At 34.0% G+C, this 27,611-nt stretch overlaps 1 protein-coding gene across 1 annotated transcript in view; it reads right to left on the bottom strand.

Annotated features, from left to right (window-relative positions):
* The window catches only part of PSMD14 (proteasome 26S subunit, non-ATPase 14), a 103,144-nt gene that overhangs the window by 18,298 nt on the left and 57,235 nt on the right, over window positions 1-27,611 (bottom strand). Inside the window, exons 5-9 of the mRNA XM_047772738.1 lie at window positions 27,417-27,536; window positions 24,674-24,744; window positions 23,542-23,692; window positions 8,652-8,759; window positions 2,369-2,443 (exon numbers count right to left, since the gene is read on the bottom strand). Of these exons, the coding sequence (XP_047628694.1) occupies window positions 2,369-2,443; window positions 8,652-8,759; window positions 23,542-23,692; window positions 24,674-24,744; window positions 27,417-27,536 (525 nt within the window). The remainder of the gene's footprint in view (window positions 1-2,368; window positions 2,444-8,651; window positions 8,760-23,541; window positions 23,693-24,673; window positions 24,745-27,416; window positions 27,537-27,611) is intronic.

The raw sequence follows: 27,611 nt of genomic DNA, 5'->3' as shown, positions 1-27,611 counted from the left end.
GCTGGGATCCCATGTTGCTATGGCTGTGGTGCAGGCTGGGGGCTGCAACTCCAATTCAAATCCTAGCATGGGAACTTCCATATGCTGCAGGTGTGGCCGTGAAAAGAAAATTTAAAAATATATCTGAAAACCCCTAAAATGCATTCCCCATTTGACTCACCTGTAGTTTACTTATTTATTTTTAAAGCATTATTTTTATTGAGGTATAGTTGATTTACAGTGTTGTGCTAGTTTCTGGTATACAGCAAAGTGATCCAGTTATACATATATCTATTCTTTCTCAGATTCTTTTCCAATATGGTTTACTACAGGATACTGAATATATAATTCTCTGTGCAATACAGTAGGACCTTGTTGCTTATCTGTTCTATATATAGTATTTTGCACCTGCTAATTCTAAACTCCTAATTTATTATTATTATTACTATTATTATTATTATTAAACCCTGTCCTTCCCCTCCTTTCCCTTGGATAACCATAAGTTTGTTTTCTATGTCCATGCTGACTCACATTTAGTTTTACCCTAAGTAACCATGGTATTTTCTTTAGAACATTGTACAATTACAATCTATTTTTTTTATTACTCAAATGAATTTATCACATCTGTAGCTGTATGATGATCATAACAACTGAATTTCACAGGATTTCCATCCCATAACCCAAGCACATCCCCCCACTCCCCAAACTGTCTCCTCCGGAGACCGTAAGTTTTTCAGTATCTGTGAGTCAGCATCTGTTCTGCAGAGAAGTTCAGTCTGTCCTTTTTTTCAGACTCCACATGTCAGTGAAAGCATTTGATGTTGGTGTCTCATTGTATGGCTGACTTCACTTAGCATGGTAATTTCTAGGTCCATCCACGTTGCTAAAAATGCTGGTATTTCGTTCCTTTTAATGACTGAGTAATACTCCATTGTGCATATGTACTACATCTTCTTGATCACTCCTCTGTCGATGGACATTTAGGTTGTTTCCATGTCTTGGCTATTGCAAATAGTGCTGCAATGAACGTTGGAGTACATGTGTCTTTTCGAGTCATGGTTTTCTCTGGGTAGATGCCCAGGAGTGGGATTGCTGGATCAAATGGTAGTTCTCTGTTTAGTTTTCTGAGGAATCTCCATACTGCTTTCCACAGTGGATTTACATTCCCACCAACAGTATAATAGGGTTCCCTTTTCTTCACACCCTCTCCAGCACTTATTGTTTGTAGACTTTTTGATGATGGCCATTCCGGCTGGTGTAAGGTGGTACCTCATAGTGGTTTTGATTTGCATTTTTCTAGTAATTAGTGATGTTGAACATCTTTTCATGTGTTTTTTGGTCATCTGTATGTCTTCTTTGGAGAATCGTCTGTTTATATCTTCTGCCCATTTTTTGATGGGGTTGTTTGTTTTTCTGGTATGGAGTTGCAAAAAGTGTTTATAAATTTTGCAGATGAATCCCTTGTCAGTTGATTCACTTGCAAAGATTTCCTCCCAGGGTTGTCTTTTCATTTTGTTTAGGGTTTCCTTTGCTGTGCAGAAACATTTAAGTTTGATTAGGCCCCATTTGTTTATTTTTGTTTTTATTGTCAATATCTGATAGGTGGATCTGAGAAGATGTTGCTATCATTTATGTCGGAGAGTGTTTGGCCTATGTTTTCCTCTACGAGTTTTATAGTGTCTGGTCTTATATATAGGTCTTTAATCCATTTTGAGTTTATTTTTGTGTATGGTGTTAGGGAGTGTTCTAATTTCATTCTTTTCCATGTGGCTGTCCAGTTTTCCCAGCACCACTTATTGAACAAACTGTCCTTTCTCCATTGTATATTCTTACCTCCTTTGTCATAGGTGAGTTTGCTGTAGGTACGTGGGTTTAATTCTGGGCTTTCTATCCTGTTCCACTGATTGATATTTCTGTCTTTGTGCCAGTACCATGTGCTTTTGATGATTGTTGCTTTGTAGTATAGTCTGAAGTCCAGAAGCCTGATTCCTCCAGCTCCAAATTACAATCTGATTTATTCCTTCCAAATGTGGAAGGCTATTTATTTAGAAATTTAGTAACAAAGGGCCATTTTATTGGAGAAGAGATATTAATCATAAAAATCAAAGAACTAGAAGAAAGATTTTTATAATTTGTCATTAAACCAACTGGAATATTTGTTTCCTATTTCCTATCCAGCTCTAGCATCTACCAGTAAGGCAAAATGTCTTTTAATACGTCCAATAAAATATTCCTTTATTTCATGCTGCAATTCATTGGGGATAAAAAAATTTTTGAATACATCAATGAAAGAGGTCAACAATTTAAATTCCAACACACCAGGTAATAGCTTAAACTGTTTGAAATAGATTTTTTTCTCCTCTCTATTAAGATAGAAATTTAAGCTTACCTTCTGTTCCAGTTCGTTTTTCCGATAGTTAATTGTAATGGAGTAATAATGTCTGTTTAGTCCATGAATTAATGCCTAGATAGATAAATAATTAGAAAAGGACACATTAATATTTTTTATCTAATAAAATAAATACAACTGTTTGAAACTGATGACATATCCTATAGATAACACCTTTACCATCTTCTAAAAAATGGCTTTTTATCCTAAATAAACATTAATTTTTTTTTCTCTCAGATACAAGTTTAGAGGTATGGGGCAAACATTCTTTAAAGCATGATATAGAGCAGCATAAATTCACAAATTTTAGTAACCTTGCTCAGAGTCAAAATAGGGTTTAACCTTATCATAATATAACTTACAAATTAATTATAAATAACACATAATTTATTAAATCTGACTTTAGGATATCTAGGGTACTCTTTGTTATCACAAACCACAGCCTAAAAGTCATAATATACTTACTCCTTCACCCACAACTTTTTTTTTTTTTTTTTTTTGGTCTTTTGTCTTTTTAGGGTCATGCCCATGGCATATGGAGGTTCCCAGGCTAGGGGTCCAATTGGAGCCATAGCTGCCGGCCTACACCACAGCCACAGCAATGCCAGATCCGAGCCATGTCTGTGACCTACACCACAGCTCACGGCAACACCAGTTCCTCAACCTACTGAGCAAGGCTAGGGATCAAACCTGCAACCTCATGGTTCCTAGTAGGATTCGTTTTGGCTGTGCCACAACGGGAACTCCCTTTCACCCATGACATTAATCTCAAGTTTCCCCTTTTCTCAATTCAGTTCTAATATATTACAAATAAATGTACCTGCACAGGTTTCCAAATGAACAAAATGGAGTTGTTCTTCCCTGGGTCTTTTTAGCTCATGTTCTTATCTAGTGACAAGCAATCTCACTAAGAATTTTTTCCAATGCATTTGTTCACCAAGACAGTCAAATCATAACAAAAATTTAAACTACTGGCATGGCTTCATAAAGAAACAATAACCCAGCTTGTGTTGGAATCCATTCACAACTGCTCAAATATCTAACTTTAGTAATGAAGGTTCAGATGAGATTAAGACTAGTTTCTGGGGACCCCTCTCTCAGATTTCTAAGACATAAAGTACATAAATACACACAGTGCATATTTTCAAGTACAAAACCAAACAGGGCTTTGGGGTTAACTCTCAGGAATCTAAAGATAAAGCTAACTAAGACTTCCCCTGTGGCTCACATCATAACTACTTGGTGTCATCTGTGCAGTGGCTCTGGTTCTACTGCTCAAATATACAGTTTGGAATTTGAAGGCACTATTTATCTGATTTTCAACTACATTATTTAGATAAAAGCAGTAAAACATAGGCAGCATGAAAGATTAGCAGGAACAATAACAAAACAAATACAAATTTAGATCAAATGATATCCTCCAACCATCTTCCAATTTCACTTACTCACTTGCTTTGTACCCTTAATACTTTCATCTCAAATCATAAGTAAATGGCCATGTGCAGTCCTCCTTCCATAGGAGCCCAAAAGGCATAGACAGAATCTTTTCATTTAGCTTGGTGAAAAATAATTCTCTCAAATTCACCAATCCAGTTGACATGAATTGCAAGCTGTGGCAGCATATATCAAATACAAGATTCCCCTTACCAAGGGGGACACTAGCATTTTGAAAGGGTCAAATTACAAATTAAATATAACATACTAGCAAATGCCATGGTTTAACAGGCAGATAAAGAAGTTATATAGCCAGGAAATTTTTTAAAACATCAATACTTAACTTTTAAATTTACATTTAACAAACATATACGATCAATTTAGGAAGTTTTGGGCAGTTCTTCATTAAAGCAGGATATTTTCCTGATGCTCATTCATTAATTATTTGAAATCTGCAACCATTTTCTCATAAAAGCCCTGTTAAGAAGCATAGTTCTATTCTATAATGTTATATATTGTGGGATAAGTCAGTTTTCAGTGGCTGACCTGGGAAGCTAGCCACCTTTTAAAGCACTGTTTCTAGGATAATACATTTTGGATTTCCTAACAGGACTTAGCTTATTTGCTGCTTAGATATCTTGATCCTTATTTTCTTGGCTTAAAGGCTGCCAACTTTTCAAAGAAGGATGTTTTGCCTAAATTGGTACTCAGTATCAGTCTAAGATTGCTATTTGTTCTAGACAAAGAATGCTTTGGAGAAGGAACCAGACAAAGTTTTGAGAACATGCTGATTATAACTCTCGAGTTATGTACATGTCCTTTAAGGTAATTTTTAGAGTAGAGCTTTATAATTATGTTGGCATGACAAATTCAAAAAAAGTACACAAATCATTACAAGGAAAAAACTTCAAAATCAATCACCATTTGTATTATTTATATATATTCCCCATTCTTCTTCTTCTTCTATTTTTTTTTTTTTTGCTTTTTTAGGGCTGCACCCATGGCGTATGGAAGTTCCCAAGCTAGGGGTCGAATCAGAGCTACAGCTGCAGGCCTACACCACAGCCAAAGCAATGTGGGATCTGACCCGCAACTGTGACCTACACCACACTCATGGCAACGCCAGATCCCCAACCCACTGAGTGAGCCCAGGGTTCAAACATGCATCCTCATGGATACTAGTCAGATTCGTCCTCTATGCCACGAGAGGAACTCCCCATTTATTCTTGTGAATTGTTAAGCTTAGTATTAGAAATGTCTTGGGAGAATAGGTGCCTAATCCCAACGAATGTTCAAGATTGGTTAAACCACTAAAGCATAAATAATAGTGATAAGAAAAAATAATAAACTGAACTGCAGCGATGTATGAGCAAAGGTGGCAGAAACTATGGAAATAAAAACAGAGGCACTTCATGAGAGGCACTCAGCTACCAGGTTGGATGGAATTGCATAGAACCATATTTTCTGTAGAGACTGCTGACGATGGTTTCTAAAATAATATTCTCTAACTTAAACAACTTCCTACCACTTAAATGACTAAACAAATACTTAAAACATAACTAAAAGCCACTAATACCCACCCTAATCATACTTCATTGGCATTGCCCAGACTACAGAGAAAAGGTTAGAAGTTATAACACCATTTGCTCACTGCTGTAGAAAAGCAGGCGTTTTATAAAACACATTGCTCATGAACTATGTATTAACCTATTTATAGGTTCTCGATAGGTTAAAAATGTTTCATGCTCTTAAAAAAAGGCATATTTAGGAAGTTTCCTTGTGGCACAGCAGGTTAAGGATCCAGTGTTGCCACAGCTGTGGTGCAGGACCCAATTGTGGCATGGGTTTGATTTACTTAGATCTAAAGATAAATCTGTTTGCTTTAAATTATTTTATACAGATAAACTGAAAATGTGGTGCTAAATATCATCCATTAAATCATACTTTAAAATGAAGCCTTCTTTATATAAATATAATAACTCTGAAAAGAAACAAAACATGGGCTTTGTTCCCTCTAGGGTGGAAAAGTGGGTAGCAGACAGCCAAAGTAAGAGAGAATTTTTGCTAAATACTTTTTCGTACCTTTTGAATTTTGAGTTGTATACACATACTATCTATGACAAAATGAATTAATTAATTCAACTTCCAAATATGGTACAAAAGAATGAGGCACTCTGGTTATGTACTAGTCCCTACATTAACTCACTGTATAACCTAGGCAAATCACAAACTTTCTGGGCCTTGGTTTCCTCACCTACAAAATGACCACAATGGTTCCTTCCAAAACAACGGTTTTATAACTGTTTAACGACTACTGAAAAAAATGTTTTTCAATTACTTTAACTGATAGACAATACAGCTGTACTCAGGGCTACACTTAGAGGCTCGCAACTCTAGTACAATGCATTTATGCATCATTATTTACTAAATTTCCATGCAGCTGACAACCAATCTTCATATACACTGTGACCCTCAAGGATCTGAAATATTGTTGAACAGGTTTTCAGTGGAATAGCTTAACATTTTTCGTTACTAATACTTGCTCATTCACAATAATAGTCAATAATAGTCAAATGCTCTAAGTATAAAATAATACAAAGTATCACATATTAATAGAAAAATCTACAGTATAGGCATTAAACTTTTCCCTTTCTACCAGGATTATTAATGGTTTCTCTTATTTAATTCCATAATCCTACTACCCAAAGGTAACCAATGCTACTATCTTGGTATAAACATGTAGGCGCAATTTATAAAATATATATTTTCAAAGAAGAGAACTTACATATCCCATTTTGTAATCTCTTTCTTAACATATCTGAATTTTCCTCAATATATGAAATAGGAGTCTACAGTATAGTCCTAATATTTTCCCACTACTTTAGTATAATAATAATAATAAAAATCAGTGTTAAAAAAGCATTAGTAACCACCAGCATGAATGCTGATGGTACCCGTCAGGTTCCAATTCCACTACTTGTAAGTCAGTTTAGGAACCAGGTCCCTCTTAACACAAATTAATTTTCCTCCAAAATAAATGGTATGGCCTTTCTGAAAGGCTTCTGATCCTTGAGGTAAAGATTCTGCTAATACATCTTAAAATTCCATTATGAATACCATCATTCACTTCAAGTTCTTCTGGGTTGCTTCCTGTCTAGCTTGTCTTAGAAAACGAAGAAAGTGTTTTAAGGTACAGCTTTGTTCTGTCACTTTTTGCCTTGATCCCATTTGAGTGTTTTAATACTGGAATTGTCTTAAAACTGTAAAGCACTCTGATAGGTGTCTTCCTGATGAGGGTTATATAAACTGTGAAATAAATATATTTACAAATTTTAATTGGAAGGCAAAACAAACCAAAATGAAATGAAAAACAATTATGCTGTAGCTGTTATATATACATAGGTCCTTTTAACTTGGGTTTGGAACCTGCTTTATAAGGTCCATATTAAATTATAGCCTATAACATAAAAAATACAAACTGAACTTATGTAGAAAGAAATAGATTTTAATTATTTAATTACACTCAATTTTTAAGGTCAAAAAGCAGTGTTTACATTTAAAAAATGAAATCTGCAACAGGTGGCTGTACTTGCAATTAGTAAAAACTTCTGGCAGAAACATATCATGTAGTAATCACAATGATCTTAGACTGCGAGATGATACTTAACCTCTTGCAAAAAAAAAAAAATAATGAAGCAGTATGATGCTATGGGGTTTTATAAGAAAGGTCATTATCACAGGCTAAACAGGTCCAATAATATATTCTCTTGGAACATGCAAGCATGGGCTTGTCTGTACCCAATCAAAAACCCAGGTAGCTTATTTCATACTCATTAATACTCCACAGTTTTCTCCCTGGTAAAAAAAATTTTCGAAAGCAACACACCTCAATCTTTTGAAAAAAAATTCACTCTGATGAAAATTTCAGATGAGTAGCTGCTGAAAAAGTAAAAGCATCTAAAAGTATAAAATTATCAAAGTGCAACCAGGCCCAACCATGGTTAACTGTCAAAGCCACAACTCCCCAAAGACAATCATATGACAGAGCAAGTTTTCAGAAGGAGGGTACCAATAGCTACTATAATGTCTCTGTCCTATGTGTTCTATTTAACCAAACATGGTATTTCTCTGCTTTTAATTAATCTTCAGAGAAGCAATTACCTATATAGACACAGGTTGTGGTACATTTAAAAACACATTTAAAATAATTTTTGCAGACAATAAGGATATGTGTAAAAACAATGAGGCATGTGAATGATACAAAGAAAACATTCATCACTCAGGAGAATATTAAGTGTCTGGATAACCATGATAATGGTGGTTGACATCACTAGAAAGAACAAGATGTAACCTCCAATCAAAAGCAGTATGTTGTCATGTTTTGTATGATTTGTTTTAAAGGTAGGGATTAAGCATAAAAACGTAGAAAAATTTAAGTAGTATTTAGGCACTGCTTTTGGGGACCTCTTAAATCATATAACAATTTACCTTTATTTATTGCTATAAGAAATGTCTATTCAGTGACACCTAATGCACTCCCCTGAAACCCTTATCATTCCTTTACCACAGTGTTAACCATGCAAAGTGTTCTCAAGATAAAGACTTTACCATGCTCCCAAACAGGGTGTCCAAAACTGCATTAGGAAAAGTTTAAAGATATCACTACAAGCTGACTCGTACATGAGCAAATTTAACTTTTGCGACACTTCCATAATCTCCTTTTAAAGCACAAGAAAAATTAATTGCAAAACAAATTAAAATGCTAAGTATTGGATCTTAAAATGGCCATTTATAACAGGCTTTTAAAATGTGAAACAGTTTTTAACACGTTATCAAATACAGGCATTACCTGGATAGATGGCTTGTTTAGGTGACCCAGATTTGAGGTTGTTTGTCTTGGTTCATGTCCTAAGACCATCATATTAGCATTGATCAATCTGAAGGCATCAATAACAACCTGTAAAAACAAGGTGTCAGGTCAATTCTTTTTTAAAAAGCAAGTGATGATGTCAAGCAACAGTGGACAAGGCATGATCAACTTGCATCTGTTTCTGGCCTATTTCCAGAAAATCATTTAATTATAATATTAATAAAAAAGAACCTCCTGCTGACGGTGCCATCGGCACACCACCCTCTATCTTGTAATGTAAGGTGACACCAATTATTGCAATTTTCATGAAGCAGTAAAGGAAAATACTAACTTTGTATCTTTATTATTGAAATACATCATTACTAAACTTATACCAAACAGCCTTCATTGGTGTGCATGTGTCTGTCACCTAAATTTTACCTAATCAAAACGAATGACAGAGAAACTAAAACTGAAAGTGAGCACAAGCTAAGGGACCACATCTAAAGCCCAGCCCTGTCACATCAATTATACTACCACAGTACTTGAAATGACAACAAAATTACAACCACCAAGGCACTTGCTCCACGTATTCTCTTCTAGTCAGATACCTTTTACTTCTTGTGACTATAAAAGACTTTATACCTTGTCGGATGGCCTTAAATGTCCAAGCCACTGTCAAGAATAGGAGGCACAATACAAGAAAACCAAGGTCACCTATGCTTTAAGCCAAGAACATGCTGTAGAATGAAACAGCCCTAAATCCACAGTAAAGTAACAATAGTTATCCTTTTTGCTAGGTGTATTCAATATTCCAGTACATAAAAACTTCAAATTCTTACATGATACAAATCCTCTATTAGTTCTTATATATTAAGAGATTTAACAAAAATCACATAATATCTGAATGCTTTTTTCGGTTCATTATTATGGATTTGAAATAACTCAAAGTTTCAGATGTTAAGTTTTATGTAAAGAACTGGGGATCTTAAGACAGACGCCTTTTTTAGGTAATGTAAATCAATTACCTAGAAAATAAACCTAAGACATTCTTCACATAAAAATACCTTAAAGCAGTACAATATAGTATTTCTAGATTTTCCTTTAAAAGTGCTAAACAAGTGAAATTCATCGATTTCTTAAAAGCTATTGTCAACTAAGACTATTTCTCATTTGTACAATAATTACTGTTTGAGGATACTAAGGGATTAAAAAAATTTATTTTCAAATTAAGCCAACTGGAATCTAATCAAATTCAAAAAATCTGTAGTAAGCATTATTACATATTGTATGCTAAAGAACAAGATTTAAAGAGACAAAGAAAAAAACCCACCCTTTCTAAAAAGCTGCCACAAAGGGTCAACAGTACCAAAGAGTACATATAAACTTAGACCAAAGTACAAGTGACCCAATCTAAGGCCTCTACCTACTCCAGAAGGCACCCCCCCACAAAAATCAAATTTGAATTTTGCTTTTATTTCTAACAGTTTGAATTTCCCCAAAGATTCCTCTTGTCTTAAAATAAAACCAAGTATCCCCAGAACATGCATGATTTAATAGTTTGTGAAAACTTTTTTCTTTTTATACAATAACTAATCCACACTTAACTTTCACATTTATGTACAGAGAAATATGGCCTAGGTTTATACCTCTTGCTTATATTTGATATTTTTTCTAATCACATTTTTTATAAAGCAATAATAGTAGGTACTAATATCAAATGTGCTTTAATCAGATATTAACATAAATAATTTCAAATAATTGTTTAAAAACCTAGTAAAATTTTCTAACATTATCTACCAAAAAGCACATAAAAATAAGATAAAATGTAGGCTAAGAAAGGGAAAAGAGACCATTTTGACAGATGTATAACTTAAATAAATACAAAATTAAGAACTGCCTCCCTTACCCATAGCAATAATTTTTTAAAAGCAAAGCATCATTTTGGTCCAATTGTTTTCAGAACACTTTGATTCCACCTAAAGATTCCAGTACCATTTGTAGGAAAAAAAAAAAAAAACACTTCTACAAAACTATAAAAATTCCATTATATATCACAAGATGTCTTTTTTATACTGAATGCTTTCAAACTAGAACAGATCAGCTATTTTACATGAAAAAAAACTCTATAATATTTCTCTGGGAAATTATAAACAGGTGTGAAACTTCATAAAGAGAAAATGAAAATACCAGCTAAACAGCACAATCAGTTAAAAACAGAAATGTAAAATTTTAAATTCTATTTAAAAATAAAGATAAACTCAGGAATTTAATACACTGATCAATAAATGATAGCCTATGTGAAATGACATGCTTAGATTGACAACTTCTGAGTAGCAATATGATAGCCAATAGAAAATGAATACTTTACACCAAGATTAAAGGAATTTGCTGCCATCACTATAGCAACTGTCTTAAGGAAACTAACATGTTCAACAACCTGCAGACCAAAATTAGATTTAGTATGCAATAAAAACATAAATATGGCAATATAGTCTACATTTTAATTTCTGCACAATTTTATAATTGCTTTTTGCGCTGTGAGATTAAGTGGGTTTCTCCTTCAGAGCAACCTATCAAAATAGACTCATTAATGTCCAGTTCACTAATGAGCAATGGGTGAAGAAGGTGTTAATTATGCCACAGTAAGATTCAAGAAAAAGCCCTAGTGAGCACTTGGAGGTGTGTATAAGCTGAAGGCGTTTCTCCATGTTTATGTATTTACAGCATGATGCAATAGAATGACAGCAAAGTGGTCACTCCATGGATAAAAATGGAAATCTTAGATACAATATACTGAACAAAGAACCCCCCAAGGATTAATTAAGGTATGGAAAGGGGGCAAGGGGAAAATCTTTTTTTTTTTCAGCTATATGAAATTTCTAAAGTTTATTTTAAAGTGTATATATACATTAAACCACCTTGTCTTTTGGCTTATAAATCCAAAAAAAAACAATTTAGAAAAAACAAAAAACAAAACAAAACCCTCCCCCCCAAAACAAAACAAATGCACAAAAACTACCTCCTTAATATTTAATAACAAAAACTTAAAGCCAAAGTATGAAAAATATTTTCAGGCATATGAAGCTAGACTTTTATAATTCTTTTCCTATGTTGCAGTCCTACACACCACACTGAATCTCTATTCACCAGCCTGACCATTTAATTTTTTCTGGTACAAGTGCCTTGAGACTTTTCAGAGGTCACTGCAACAGTAGACAGCTTATAACAAAACCATTAGCAGTTTGGCTAGCTTAGGGAAACCTCTTACTTTCCTTTTTTGTTTATTATCACTGCATGAATCTGCAGCATATGATAGTTTATAATTTCTCAGGCTTGTTAAATTCATGTTAAAGGTCTGTTTTCTTGTTGAATAAATTTTGTTCATATAATGCTGCCTATTTCATACACTCAGTCTTTAATAGCACCTTTGGTCTATGCGCAACTCACAGATCAAAACAGAGGACTAAAATAGGGGTTGATGATGCTATTTACATGTGTGATTCCTGCTGTCTTCTTGTTAGTAGCTTTAATATAATAGAAGACCTTGTCTGTTTTGTAATTAACACATCTTTACTGGAGAGATATTTGGAAGTGATTGCTGTGAATATACTGGTTAGTAAAATAAACACAATCACACACCACTTTCTGTTATCAGACAAATTTGTGAATTGTACACATTATACTCCAGATCAACAAACTGTGATATAACAGCCAAGTAGAAGACACATATTTATATAACCCTTTATTTTTCTGAAAATATGTATTCACTCTGACCTTGCAAATATAATTAGCTTGTGGGATGTGCAGATTTCAGTACCATGGTTGCTTTACTAATTGCAACTCTTGGAAATAGATACTAAATATTTGGAAGCTGCCAATACAAAATAAAAACTGCATCTTTTTTGTACATCTGTCTTAGCTTATAAAAGCAAAATAGTTTTAAAAACAATACTGTGTTCCATATTTATTCCAAGCACACCCAAGGGTCAAGGACCTATCATTTCATTTTAATAATGAATCTGGTTTAGGGCTCAAAACCGTAATATTTTCAAGTTCAGTTTAATCTATAATTTTTTGGCTTCTTTCATTAGTATAGTACAGTTTATCCAATATGCTATTTATTTTTAAATCGTGTTTTCATATCAACTGACTAAACTATCATAGACTCAATTTCTAACACACCAATCTATAGTTCCCAACTTTTACATTCAAAGGAAGTTATTTTTTAAGTTAAGCTTGAAAAATTAATTTAATAAAAAGGTATTTGAAAGAAAAATACACAAGCACTTCTGGCAGTAAATGCTAAAATTCAGAATTCCACTCCCCCTCCCCCTTAAACAGTAGCTGCCTTTGAGCATTCATAACTGCCCTTATATTGAAGTCAATGACCATGGGAATTGTTTATATATAAAATAAGCTGGGGGAAAAAAGGGCTTGAAAAAAAATTTAGGCCCTCAAAATCAGTGTCAAACACTAAGAACAGAAAAGAGTTACAACTGAGTTACCAGTTAGGTTACGTATTTAAACATATATAAATTCATCATCATATAAAGTAAGTCTCTAAATGACTGTAAAAATGTTAGGTGTGGAAGGAAAAGCAACACCCCATATCGAATACCCTTTATCACCTAGAAATGACCTGTTATCAACTGCTTAGGTTGTTTCTAGATTCTTTAAAAATTAAGGGTGCATGTGACCTGGGAAGTACTGCTGGGGGGGTTTGTGACCACTTTGTTACTTCTGCTGCCATGCACTGCCAGACATCTATAAGAGAAAAACATCTTATGTCTCTTGTAAGCCCACAGCATAAAAAATTCAAAGAAATCTTACTTTTTATGCCATTTCCAATGAAAAGCACTAAGAACTAAAACTGACTCATGCCAAATGCATATCACTGAATTGCTGTGATTTCTTAGTCTCAACTTTGCAACATGGAAATTATTTATAAAATGTCAATTTTAGCTCTGGAAAAGAAATTCCTATGTGTATGTACATTTTCTTTCTTCATCCTTGGAGAATTGCTTATTGTAGCTAGAGATCTGTAGTAGAACTTCAATATATTGGGAGAAAAGGAGGATAGGGTATAACTAGCATAATGTACTTTTTTTTGACAAGTGAAGACATGCACCAAAATTCAAACAGTAAAACCACAGTTTTGAACATATATGCTTTAATGAAAATAAACTGATCTCTAGAAACCAGTATGGCAAAAGGTTAATTAGACAGTTTTAGATTCATGAAACTTTGTAAAAAGAACACAGTGAAGTCAGTTTGGCAAGAGTTTTTACAGTGTATGCGTATACTCTGTATGGTACGGGTGTTTAAATGCTTAAGATACTCTAGGAGTTCCCGTCGTGGCGCAGTGGTTAACGAATCCGACTAGGAACCATGAGGTTGCGGGTTCGGTCCCTGCCCTTGCTCAGTGGGTTAACGATCCGGCGTTGCCGTGAGCTGTGGTGTAGGTTGCAGATGCAGCTCGGATCCCGCGTTGCTGTGGCTCTGGCGTAGGCCAGTGGCTACAGCTCCGATTCGACCCCTAGCCTGGGAACCTCCATATGCCGCGGGAGCGGCCCAAAGAAATAGCAAAAAGACAAAAAAAAAAAAAAGATACTCTAGAGTCAGAATTTTGCCTAAGTTAGAATTCTGGTTCTATCACCTGCTAGTTAAGTGACCTAAGACAACTGTTATTTAACTTCCCAATGTCTCCATCTGCCCTTGAATGACATCTCACAGAGTTAGCGATAGATTAAATAAAAAATAATATGTGTGAACCTGCTACTATAGTTACTAGTGTGATCATTGAGTTGCCCAGCTCAGATCTCCTTTCAGTAGAACCTACTGTAAAATGCATAGCTGACTCACCAAACCCCAGATGCTACACTTCTGGATCCTCTAGGGGTTCACCCAGGGTCACACTTCCCTTAGGCTACTCCCAGCCAAAGACTGAGCACAGCAGCAGTACTACAACCTAGCCATTCCTGCCAAAAAGGGACTCCTCTAAAGGACAACTGTCTCAAGGACTCTCCAACAAACTGGCTGAAACTTCCTCCTCAGAAATATACTGCGGTCTGAAGCTCTTTCTAACCAATCCCACCTTCTCTTTCTCCTGTGTGGCCAGAGCTGTACTGCTATCTGAAGAGTCTACCCTTTATTTGTTACAGGTGTTCCCCCAAATAAACCTCTTGTAAATCTAATCCCTTTTTTACATTTGCTTCTTGAAGCACTCAAACTGACACAGTAAACCAGGCAGAGTACTGCTATTGCAATACAGTGTTAAAGTTAGGAAACAGCTACCCCCCAAATCAAACCATAAACATTATCTATATGCCAATGTATATACACAGACATTTGGTAAATGAAAACATCAACAGGAAATTATGGAGGGACCTTTAAAGACATATTTCCTTAGGAAAATTCCTAAATAAAGAACAAAAAATGGGAGTTCCCATTATGGCTCAGCAGGTTAAGAACCTGACTAGGATCCATAAGGATGCAGGTTCGACCCCTGGCCTCGCTAAGCAGGTTAAGGATCTAGTGTTGCTGCAAACTGTGGCGTAGGTCACAGATATGGCTCAGATCCGGCACTGCTGTGGCTGTGGCATAGGCCTACATCTGCAGCTCCAATTTGACCCCTAGCTTGGGAACTTCCATAATGCCACATGCGCAGCCCTAAAAAGACAAAAAAAAAAAAAAAAAAGAACAAAAAACATAAGTTACACTGAATATTATCATCTTTTTAAAAAAATGACAATATGCCTAGTATCTTGATATTCATATATGATAGGTATTTCTAGAATTATAGATGATGAGTATAAACAATGAACTTAACTGAACTCCTCAGGGACTATTAACAATAGAGAGACTATCATCTCTGGCTCTTTGGTCTGATACCAACTCAGAGGACCAATTCTACCTGGTAGCTATTCCGTCAACCTATATAAAATGAACAAGCGACTCCTTTCTCATAGACAAACAAATGAAAGCAACACAATTGATGTGTTTATTGACAGTTCCACATAAAGTAAATAAATAAAAGTTTCTAGAGACCAAAGGCTAGGGCTCACCTATGTCAGAAAGGCAGTAGAAAGGGGATAAGGGAAATACATTGGCAAGGTCATTTTTGTAGGACAAATATGTAAAGGTCAATTACAGTGCCATGTAACACTTTGACATTTTCATTAGGCTTACTAATTAAATATTATATAAAATCATATTATATAGAAATATCAACAACAAAGAGGAGAGGAGGTATTAAGATTCTCAATTTATGGAAAGGAAAATGAGGGGCTCAGAGGACTTGAATAAATTAAATGAGATGACAACCAATAAGTGACACCACTATGCTTTGTACACACAAAGCATGCCAAAGCTAGCACTCTTCATCACCAAGCTATTTGACATAACAGTTATCCTGACACAAAAGCAAGAAAAGACTACTTAAGATTCAGTAACTTCACAGCAAGGTTTGTGTCTGTCTTATTCACCAATGACTATTCAATCCCTGAGCAGAGTACCTGGGACACCTATATGGGGCAGAATAAAAATCTACTGAAACGAAAAGCTCCAAGAAAGCATTTTTGGTTACTGTTTAAGTTACCATTCATGTTTATTCCCCCGCCCCATTCACTATTTATAAAAAATCTAATCATTAGCTTTACAAAATATATACTTCCCATTTACTCATCACTGCTCAGTTTTGAATTGATGGAACACTCTCCCAGGCATCTTGAGCTTCAAGCAGTGACTTGTGTTTAACTAAAAATAAAAACTGGGAGTTCCCGTCATAGCTCAGTGGTTAATGAATCCAACTAGGCACCATGAGGTTGCGGGTTCAATCCTTGGCCTTGCTCAGTGGGTTAAGGATCCGCCTTTGCCGTGAGCTGTGGTGTAGGTCACAGACGCGGCTCAGATCTGGTGTTGCCTTGGCTCTGGTGTAGGCCGGTGGCTACAGATCCGATTAGACCCCTAGCCTGAGAACCTCCATATGCCGTGGGGAACGGCCCTAGAAAAGGTGGAAAGACAAAATAAATAAATACCTAAATAAATAAAATAAAAACTGCATACAGTTTTTAACAGCTACTTGGAATATAAAAGTGGCAGTGAGCATCTATTGAAAAGCTTACTAGCAGTTTAAGAAGAACCACTGATTATTAGACTAATAATGACTTAGAAGAAAACTTACCACCATAATCAACTCTACTCTCTTCAGGAAATTACAGTGATAAGAACACACTAAACCCACCAAAACTAAGTCTGAGGCCCAGAAACATCCTCTCAATTAACAAGGGCTAATGTCAAATCATTTGAATATAATCTTAAACAATTAATATATATGATCTATGAAAAGGCCCCTTATACAAAGTCATAGTTTCCATTTTCTGGTACAACAATGGCCTTAAGGACAGGGAGTTATTCTCCTCTACGTCTCCAATGTATGCCCGGCACTCAGTAGTGATCAATAAATGTCTGTTGAATGAATAACCAGGGATCATTAGACTGGGAAAGAAAAGCATTCAAGGAAGCAAAAGAGTCAATAAATAATATTTTTATAGATAATGGAACACTGTTTTAAAGGTTTTCCCGTATCTTTACAGTTGGATTCAAACTAATTTGAAGCAGACATCTTATTACTCAAATACACAGCAATTATTAAACAATAATATTAGTTCAGAAATTATATTTTAATACAGAAACTCTAAAAGAACTACACCAAGAACTTTTAGTTTTACACGTGATTTATGCTTCCTAGGTTTTTAAACATAAAATTGCTTTAACATTCCTAGTGACAAATTCCTGATTATAGCAGCTAAATTAAACTATGGAGTCTATCAGGAATAGGGTAGGAACATTAGCACCTAGGATTTCTTAGACATCCTCGCAGATTAAATCTAAGCATATTATAAAAGTTCAAATTGATAATAAGAGTGAAAAACAGGATGCAAACAAAGATAATATAGTAACTAAACTTGTTCCAAGATTTGGATGAGTATGCTCACAGAGCTATATTAGGAATGGAAATAGAATTTTTATGTGTCCTATTTTCTATTTTTCTCTTTCAGTCTGGAAAACCAGGCAAAGGCAAGGTGTGTGTATATACAGTTTGAGATTAGAACTATTCAGCCCTAACTGACCTTTATGAATACCGATCAAAAGACAATCTTATAAATAACAGCTATTCTAAATATCTTCCACTATCTTTAGAAGACAAATGATAAACTTGAGCACTAGCTCTGATTATACAAAGTTCAGATTCATTACGGCTAAGGTCTATGAACAAACTGGCTCAATGACTTTGTCACTCCCACATTTTACTCATTTAATAAAGGACTCTACGACTGCTAACATACACAAATTACTTACTAAGCCCCAAAAAGTAACTGTAGTTTTCCTGTATGCTAAAAGTCAGAACTGGTAGTAACTGACCACTGACACATTCACGCTTTGATTTTATTTTATAAACATTTTTGGAAAAAACTCCTTTTTACATCCACAACATCAATTCCAAGATATGGAAACCTTTCTCCTATAAAAGCTCCAGCCCGGTGGGGGAGACAACACATTGATGAATAAAACACAAAATGGTTTTACATGAGATACATTAATCACTTCAAAGCCCAGAATTTTAAGGTAATGTATTCATTTTCATCAGCATGCCCCATAGAAATACGTTGGAAAATAGTAAGTGCTTAAAAAAAAAAAAAATCAGCTGAATCAGAAAAGTATTCCTAAATTAGTATGACTGCAAGAATATAAAAAGGGAAAGTTTTCATTTCTCTTGTAGTTATTACCTTCATCTTCCTAAAGTGAGCAAGTTCAAAATTAATTATAGATTTGTTCTTAACAAAATTTTCAGAAATATTTACATTTTACTTTTAAAAATATGCTAGTTGCTTTTCATTTAAGCATCAATTATTATTATTATTATTATTATTTTTGTCTTTTTGCCATTTCTTGGGCCACTCCTGCAGCATATGGAAGTTCCCAGGCTAGGGGTCTAATCGGAGCTGAAGCCGCTGGCCTACACCAGGGCCACAGCAACGCTGAATCCGAGCCACGTCTGCAACCTACACCACAGCTCACGGCAACGCCGGATCCTTAACCCACTGAGCAAGGCCAGGGACCGAACCCGCAACCTCATGGTTTCTAGTCGGATTCGTTAACCACTGCGCCATGACAGAACTCCCAAGCATCAATTATTTTAATCTTTAGAATAATGAAGTAACATTTATCACAGCCTCCTATATGGCATATGCCCTGTAATGATTATATACATGACTTCATAATATTCTTATTACAATGAGATAATTACTAACATCCCTGTTTTACGAATAGGAAAACTGATGCTCAAGATTAGGTAACTTCCTCAAGGTCATGCTCTAAAGTAGAGATGAAAGTTGGATGCTAATGCAGGCCTGATCCCAAAGCCTTCAGTCTTCATTACTCTATGCCCTGCCTTTATGATCTATCTTTAATAACAATAAGAAAATGCTAAAACAAAACTATTACTAGAGTAGTTTAAAATCTCCACCATCTTAAAACCTTCTAAAAATTTCCCAGTCAAGTAAAATATTTTCCTTCTCACCCTGAAAAAGATGTAACTTTCTATATATTCAAAAACAAAAAGACATAACTTTCTATATAAGCTCTTATAATACTAATTCCCTAATTACTTCCTCCTATATTTGTATGTACCTTTCATAGCCCCATCTTTTTGGTAAAAAGCTGATTAAAATAAACAATAATAACAACAAAAACTATTCATTTTACATTCTAATATATCTATGAAATAAGAATGAAAAAAGAGGTGAGTATCACCAGGAGTGGTACTGTTTCTACCTCTTCCTCCAAGATACAAGCTTCTTTTTTCTGAGTGATATCTTTCCCACTGAAAGTTCAGTCCAAGCTTCATCTACTTTATGTAGCCTATAATGAGTCTGCCTTCTTCTAATTTCATTTCATTTACTATGTTTGCTATATAAGTACTATTTTACTGTGTAATGACAAATAAGAAGTTCTAAATAAATATCAGTTGAATTATTTGTAGCTAGCACGCAGTTTAACAGTTAGTTACAGAAACAAAGCAGGATCAGTATAACACATATTATATTAGTATGCAATGTAGGATTATCAGTAAATAATTGGCAGAATGTTATCCGGTTCACTAGTGACACTAAATGTGTATGACTTATCTTCTCAAAAAGACCAACACTACTTTTTATTTATTTTGTGTCTCAAATCATTAATATACAGGCATATCAGATATCCTTAAGAAAATGCCTGATGATGGCTGATCTGAAACTAAATTAAACATTACATTTTTAGAAGCCAACTGAATATTTCTGATCAAAGTAAATAAAAAAATCTTCAACTAGTATGAAATTTTACTTGAGCTAAAGGGTGTTTAAAGATTTTTTTTAATGTTTTCAAAATAGAGGACACAAAAATTATTTGGAGTTAGCAGGTAACATTTAAACATTTTACCAACAGGAATCCTGACAAGAAAATTAGTTCTCAAAAGCAGCAAGAATTGTATGCTAGTTTTATGACTTTCCACAAAGTGATTGTTCATTTTGCCCTAAGGAAGGATAGTTATATTACAAGTTGAATTAACTTAATTTGTTGCTGGATCAAGTCCAGTTTTAGGCTGAATATGTAGGATAACAAAACATTAAGCAAGAGGCTGCCACTAGAGAACTGAATTTTAATAATTTAATATATATTTTTTTAACCTAAAGCAGAATCTTAAAAACTATTTCACTGGTAAGTTTAGACTGGAGCTCACTGTTAATATCTATGAGCTTATACTCCATTTAAATTACAAATATTATCATTGATTTTTCACCTACATCATTTTAAAACATTTACAGGATTATGTAATACACAGAGTGATACAGATTCTTTATTTCACAGTGTATTTTAACATACTAAAAATAGTACACATGAACCATTGAAAACTCTTCAGAAAACCTGTATCTCTTTCCCTTGACTTTTGCTGAAGCAAATGACATCTATCTATATAAATTCAGCAAAGATCTTGCAATGACTTTTGGTACTCATTTTCCATTCCTGAGTTATTTTAATTATATTGTTCTTAACTGTCTAATATTAAAGTCAGTAAAAGTTTGAGCTCTGAAACTTTATAGCCCTTGATTTACCTCCTTGTTCTGCTGCTTAACACAAAGTATGATTTGGGGTAATCCCTTTGATCCTAATTTTTTGTACTCTTTAATAAATGGAATATTAGAGCCTATTTCCAGAATTAGAGAAGAGAATAAATGAGGCAAGCTGAATTGGTTATCACCACAATACCAGGCATAGAGCCGTAATTTCATAAAGATACAGTCAAGTCACTATAAAAGGAAATCAAACATTATGAATTAATTGAGATTACAAAGAAAGAATCCATGTTTATCTAGTCATTCAAATACAAGAGAGATAATATTGAGACTTACAAAAATGGAAATATAATAATATACAGGAAAGAGGTATTAAAAAAAACAGGGACCCAACTTCAATCACTGGCATATAGATTGTCATTGTTTAACTCTTGATCTAACTATCATCTTAATAAATATTTTGACAGCTTTGGTAAATCATGTGCGGAGAAGGGAGAGGGAGGGAAAGACCTATGTTGTTCTTCATTTTTTTTAAGTTTATATTTTTAAGTGTAATTATTTAAGTAGAACATTCTGGCCATGGATTTACTAGCATTTAATTTAATTCACAGTTTGAGGCACTAAGAAAACTATATTATAACCAAACTCATACACCTTATAGATGAAGTAAGAACTGGATCCTTATTTCAGGTGATATAATTGTATGAATCAGTATGTTAGGTACGACAAATGAGACTCATCAATGACAGATGTTTATACTAAATTAAAAAAAAATTTTTTTCACAATACATAAAACTAGAGTGAAATGTGATTTCATAAAGTAATTTTTGATATATTTTTTAAAGGTACAATTTTACCACATGACAACAAAGTCATGCTACAAGTATACTTTTTTAACAAAATGCATTCTTTTAGTATCAATTATGATTAATGAGGAATAAACAACGCAAACTCCAATATTATATAATACCTGAACTAAGTGTGTAAACTAAAACTGCCATTTAAAATACTACAAACAAGATAGCTAGCCAAAATACATATTCATTTATTTACATTTTATTTTGAAAATGCTTTCTTTCATTGTATTTAAGTTCATATTTTCCTTTTCAAAGTAGCCACTATCACACGAGTTAAGTACCATAAAAAGTCATACTCCAAGACAGAATTCTAATTAAATTTAAAATAATTCTAATTAATTTAAAATAATTCTAATTAAATTTAAAATTAGGCTTCAATTATTATTGGTAAATACGGTGGTGGGGGAATTTAATCAGATAATTGTTATAGTTCTAAAATTATTATTTAAATGAGTTATTTACAGTACTTTAATTCATACAACTAGCAAAAGTCAAGAATTTTCAACTCCTTTTTATCTCTATCAGTTAAATAATGATACACAATAAAAATTAAAGTGAATAAATTGAAATACAGATATACACAGCAAGCTTCAGAAGTTACCAGTTTGGAATTGCCTAGTATATCAGTTTCTATTATTATTGTTTTATGGCTAGTTTCTGCCTCTGAAAAGCTAAACCATATCTAATAGGATCATGATTTAGAGAAGACCTCAATTTTTATTCATCATAATAATACAATGTCAAAAACTTTTCAACTTCAAATTCATGACAGATAAAAACTCCATGTTTTAACAGCCATATTTAGTTTGTTTGAGCTGGTGAGCAGATGTAAATGTAATCTTCAATACTATCAAACTCCAGGTCTGATAGATAGCAAGCTAATATTTATTTTAAGTGCTGTAAAAATTATTTGTAAAAGCTGCATAAAAAAGGATTCCATAAATGTATTGTGATTTTATTTTAACAATTATTCTATACTACAATGGAAGTACATGCTCAAACAAGACACCTCAGCAGTATTTTAAAGCAGTAACCACCTAGCCAATTTCTGTATGTTCTGTAGTTTTTCTAATCCACTCTCCCTGTGGTTGAGCAAAATCGAATTGCCTCTCACATTTGCAGACAGCTCTGTGAAGGTGATAATAGAGCTGCTCCCTGCTGTCATGAGGCAGGAAATAGGAAAATGGCATATGGGGCTAGAAAGAAAAAAAAAAGAAGAAAAAAAAGAAAAAGAAAGAACGAATGAACAAAAAAAAAAAAAAAGGAAGAAAGGAAAAAAAAAGAAAGAAAAAAGAACTAAACAAGAACAAAAGATTTCAACAAAGAACAACTATAACCCAATATGCTTTGCAAGTTAATCTCTTTTCAGAGTCATTTAGCATATCTAATCATTCAACTGTGTCCTCACTCCAAAAATGTAAACGGTTGATACCAAGTGTTTGGGGCAAGTTTTCATTGTCTAAAATATTTGGAACACACAACTGCAGAACACGTCTTGCACAATGTCTGCAAAACAGAGCTCTTTAACTAAATTCTTTAAATGTTTTGCCAATCCCGAATTCACCATTTTAACATAAAAGGTAGAACAACATTTATTAAAATATTAATAAAATGGGTATTGTAGGCTTTTAGTATAATTAATATTCCTAAAACCATGAAATAAAAAAAATTTAAAGATAAACATTTCTGATCAGACTGATTAAAGTAGAAACAAATCTCTAAATAGTTAAACTGCTAATAATAATACCAAGACATTTCTTGACTTGTACAGTTTTTGTTTAGCTGGTTTTTTAAAGTAGACAGGGGTTTTTTGGTGTAATTAAGAATCTTACTTTAAACCAAACAGACTTTTATTCACTGTATCTGTAAAAAGAATGTGGCAGGAGATGCTGATAAAGATAGAATCCACTCTACCTTTCCTTTTACACTCTGAATGGGATCCACAACCACTGCCACAGCTCTCTCTGACAAGGCTTCAAAGCTCTGCTGAGTGTTGATATCCACACCAGAAAGCCAACAACCAAAGCCAGGGTGACTGTGATACCAACCAACAACCATCTCAGGCCTGAAACAAAGAGGGCATTCAGCTGTTCAGAACACAACAAGTAATGCATTTATGATATGAAAAGAAACAACACACTAACAGGGTATAAATTAAGAAGAGATGAAAAACACACAGGTGTGAAAAAGCACCATTAGAAACACTGAAATCATAGACCATATTATCCAGAAAACATGGAAATGAATAAGTGTGACAAAAGAGTGCTATCATTAAGAGATGCACATTAGCAGTGGTAGATAAGGCTTCCAGTTTTTCACCTTGTTACCACACTTTCTCAGAGCCAGTTTTTACCCTTTCAGTATTCAAGTAAATATCTACTCTTTAACTCCTTAGCTCTGGGAGTTGGATTTTACAGGCAGAGTACATTTTTAACAATGGACACCAGGATCCACTGTTGTGAAAGGATTAAATATCAATTAAACCAGCAGTAGAACTAGGAACTCAGTCAAAAACCAATTTGCACTGTTCTGCTCAGCTGCTGAGCCCTCCGCTAACATTAATTTTGAAGTTTTTTCCACAGTAGAAGAATTTGAGCAAGAGAATGACAACTATTGAGAGATTTAATCTGGGGGGAAAAATTTGAAGACTATGTGGATTCTACTTCCCCTGTCTTTAAAACTCATTATGACTACAAATATAATTAACTATTAGAATTTTATTTCACTGCAGCTCTCAAATACATGGAACATAAAAGCTCTTTCATTTATAAGTGACTAGAGAGTAACTCTATATGCTAAACAGAGGGAAGCTACAGTTTGCTATATAACTGCTGAGAATTTTAACATGAGATAGTTTTCTGACTGGCAAACTTCTGTGATCCTAGAGGAAAGAGATACTAGATAGGTGGTGCAGAGCACTGATGGTGATACTTTAACCATATGCTTTTTTTTTCTAGGAGTGATATTCATAAACATCTAAAATCTCGAGATACGGTTCTGAAAATATTTCCTCTTATTCCATTATATAATCATTGGAAATACTTACCTTCCTGTCTGCTTCAACATATCTAACATTTTGGCTTGGAACACTGGATCAACTGCTTCTACACTGACACCCTGGTTTAGAGAGAAAGAAAAATGATGAGCTTCTATAAGAATGAAAAAAAATTTTATATTACAATGTAATGAAGAAAAAGCTAAAAACCTATGCAGGTTTTGGTAACCTATTTGATACCCACTCAAGTCATCTGATTATAAACCATACAGCAATAAAACTTCTAAATTTGCCAAGTACCAAACTGCTAATGCTAATGAGTTAGGATAATTTACAAGACCCTTTAAAAGAGTTTAAGATCTTGACTAATGTGTGTGTGTGCACACGCATGCGCGCGCATGCACACACACACACACACACACACACAAAGAAATAACCCTGATAGGTGAACCAACTATTTTTTGGTTAGCCCTATCTAGGCAAGCATACTTCCTGTCATCCTCTGATAACTGATAAGCACTAGGTCTCAGTACATCTCATCCAAAGTTCTACAACTATTCTACTATAATAAGCAACAGCCTCAAGTCTCTCTCTCTTCCCCCCCACCCCCCAGTAAACACACTGAGGAAGGAAAGTAATTTATTAGTTTTCCCAGAGTTGCATTCATTTTCTGGGGGGTGGGGAGGAAGTTCTGTGCTTTAGTTAGGACTACTTGGTAGATTAGACAATTGGAGGGAAACATATACTTTTGAATATTACCTCAAATATGAAAGCATTCACAAAAAATTCCCCACAAGAGACAATCTGTAATCAAGTCTTTTAAATGTTGCATTATTTCACTAGTTCAACCAAAAGAAAATTTTAGGATATGAAGAATTAAAGGCATTCATATCATCTCTCCAGGGAGAGATCACTGCCATTATAGTTCCCTCCAGGCTTTCCTTTAACATCAGGAATTTAAGTCTAATCTATTCAAACAAACCAGTTAACATAAGTACTTCTTCCCACCAAAACAAACAGTATTTTGAATTCTAATTGAGAGTGCATCCTCAAGAACAAGGGGTATGCAATCTGCTGCCTACAGGCTAAGATTTTTTTTTTACATTTTAAAGGGTGGTTTAAAAAAAATAATAAACCAGGAATAGGAGACAGAGACATATGTCTTTACAGAAAAAGTTTGCTAACTCTTAGGCTAGAAGAAAAACTTTCCAATTCTAATACACAGAGTGAACCTAGGGATCAAATATAATATTCTAATATTCCCTAACCCTAACCCTAACCCTAACTCTATTTTATGTTGTCAAGTAAGCATTTACAAATAAATACATGATATTAAAGCTTAACAACCCTTTTTATAATGAACATCGACTAAGGACGATATATAACAGAAATAACAAAATGCTTTTATTTTAGTATGCTTCATATATTCTGACATAAAAAAAATAGATACAAGTAAAAATAGTCTAAGATTTAAACCTATATCCTTAGGTAATATGTAGTGTATTTCTCTATGCCCAAATACACAAAATAAATACAATGGATATAAACCCAGGTGGACAAAATCTGCAGGTCTAAATTACTTTACCTCAACAAACTGATCTATTTGGAGAAAAAATTTGTGTCTTTTTCTGTATTTTGCATTATTTATAAATACACTGCATTCTGCAGCAACTACTCTATTTAAAGTGCTTATCATAGAGTTCCCTGGTGGCCCTGTGGGTTAAAGATCTGGCAATGTCACTGCTCTGGAGTGGGTCTGATCCCTGGCCTGGGACCTTCCACATACTGCTGAAGTAGCAAACAAAACAGAACAAGAACAAAAATGTTTATTATATATAGGTATGTATATGTATATATACACATATACACTTCATTATTTTAAAATAGGATTTGTTTTTCTCTAGAATCCACTTTATCAAAGTATACTCACAGTAAAGAGCCTCAAGCAGAGCAAACAGTTTTATGACAATTTCTTTAATCCAGATATTTTTCAAGGCTCAATAAGAACAGTGTTGCATATTAGAGAAAAAAATTCATCAAGTAAATATATATTCCCAGGCAAATAGATGAGAAGGGAAGTAGAACAGTTGTTTTTTGGCCATTTAAAAAAAAAAATCTGAATATACACCTATCTACAAGTCCAACGAATTAAACAAAACAACAAAACAAAACAAAAAACTCCCAGAAAGAACAATGAGCTCTAAAAGAGCAGAGTAGAGGACTTTCAAAATCAACATTCAATACACTTCTTCTATAAGCAAATTACCATACCTAGGCAAAAAGAACTAAAGTTTGTCATGGTTTTTTGGGTTTTTGAAACTTAACATTTTGCATCGGAAAAGCTTAAGAGTCATCTATCACCATATATAGAATATCGTTAAGAGCCATATTTCAAAACAATCAGAACAAAACATGAGGATTGGATAATGCATGTGAATTAAAAATCTAATTAAGAGAGTCTCTAAAATCATTTGAACCTAGTGTTCAAACTAATCAAACTAATATTCTACTATCTTAACGTAACTAATTTATAAACCCAGAATGTGTTGCTAGTTAAAGCTGAAGGTACAAGGAAAGAGACTGTTAGCATCACTCAGTTTGTGGACCTATAGGGAATTCATGATGCATTTAAAAGATCAATGATTTAATTCACTACAATATAAAATTTCCTATCATTAGTCTTATGATGAATTTTTCCTATCATGAAGAGAAAATTACAATATGATGAGTTATTCTGCATAGGAAAAGAAAAGAAACAAATTTACTTGCAGAAGGCAACCATGAAAGTACTCACTGTTCCCGACTGTGGCATAGCAAACACATCAATCACTCTGACGGTGTAATCATCAACAAATTCTCCAAGCATCAGACCCATAACTTCCATTGGAACTCCAGCGCGACCATGTTTTAACATCTGTAAAGAGGAAGACAGAGACACAAAGCTTTGAGATCTTTGGACCCTTTTTAAAATAAAATTCATAACCCAATT

This window comes from Phacochoerus africanus, chromosome 3 (assembly GCF_016906955.1).
Source record: "Phacochoerus africanus isolate WHEZ1 chromosome 3, ROS_Pafr_v1, whole genome shotgun sequence".
In the NCBI taxonomy this organism is placed as follows: domain Eukaryota; kingdom Metazoa; phylum Chordata; class Mammalia; order Artiodactyla; family Suidae; genus Phacochoerus; species Phacochoerus africanus.
The sequence above is the reverse complement of the archived record's forward strand: the minus strand, read 5'-3'. Positions and strand labels throughout refer to the sequence as shown.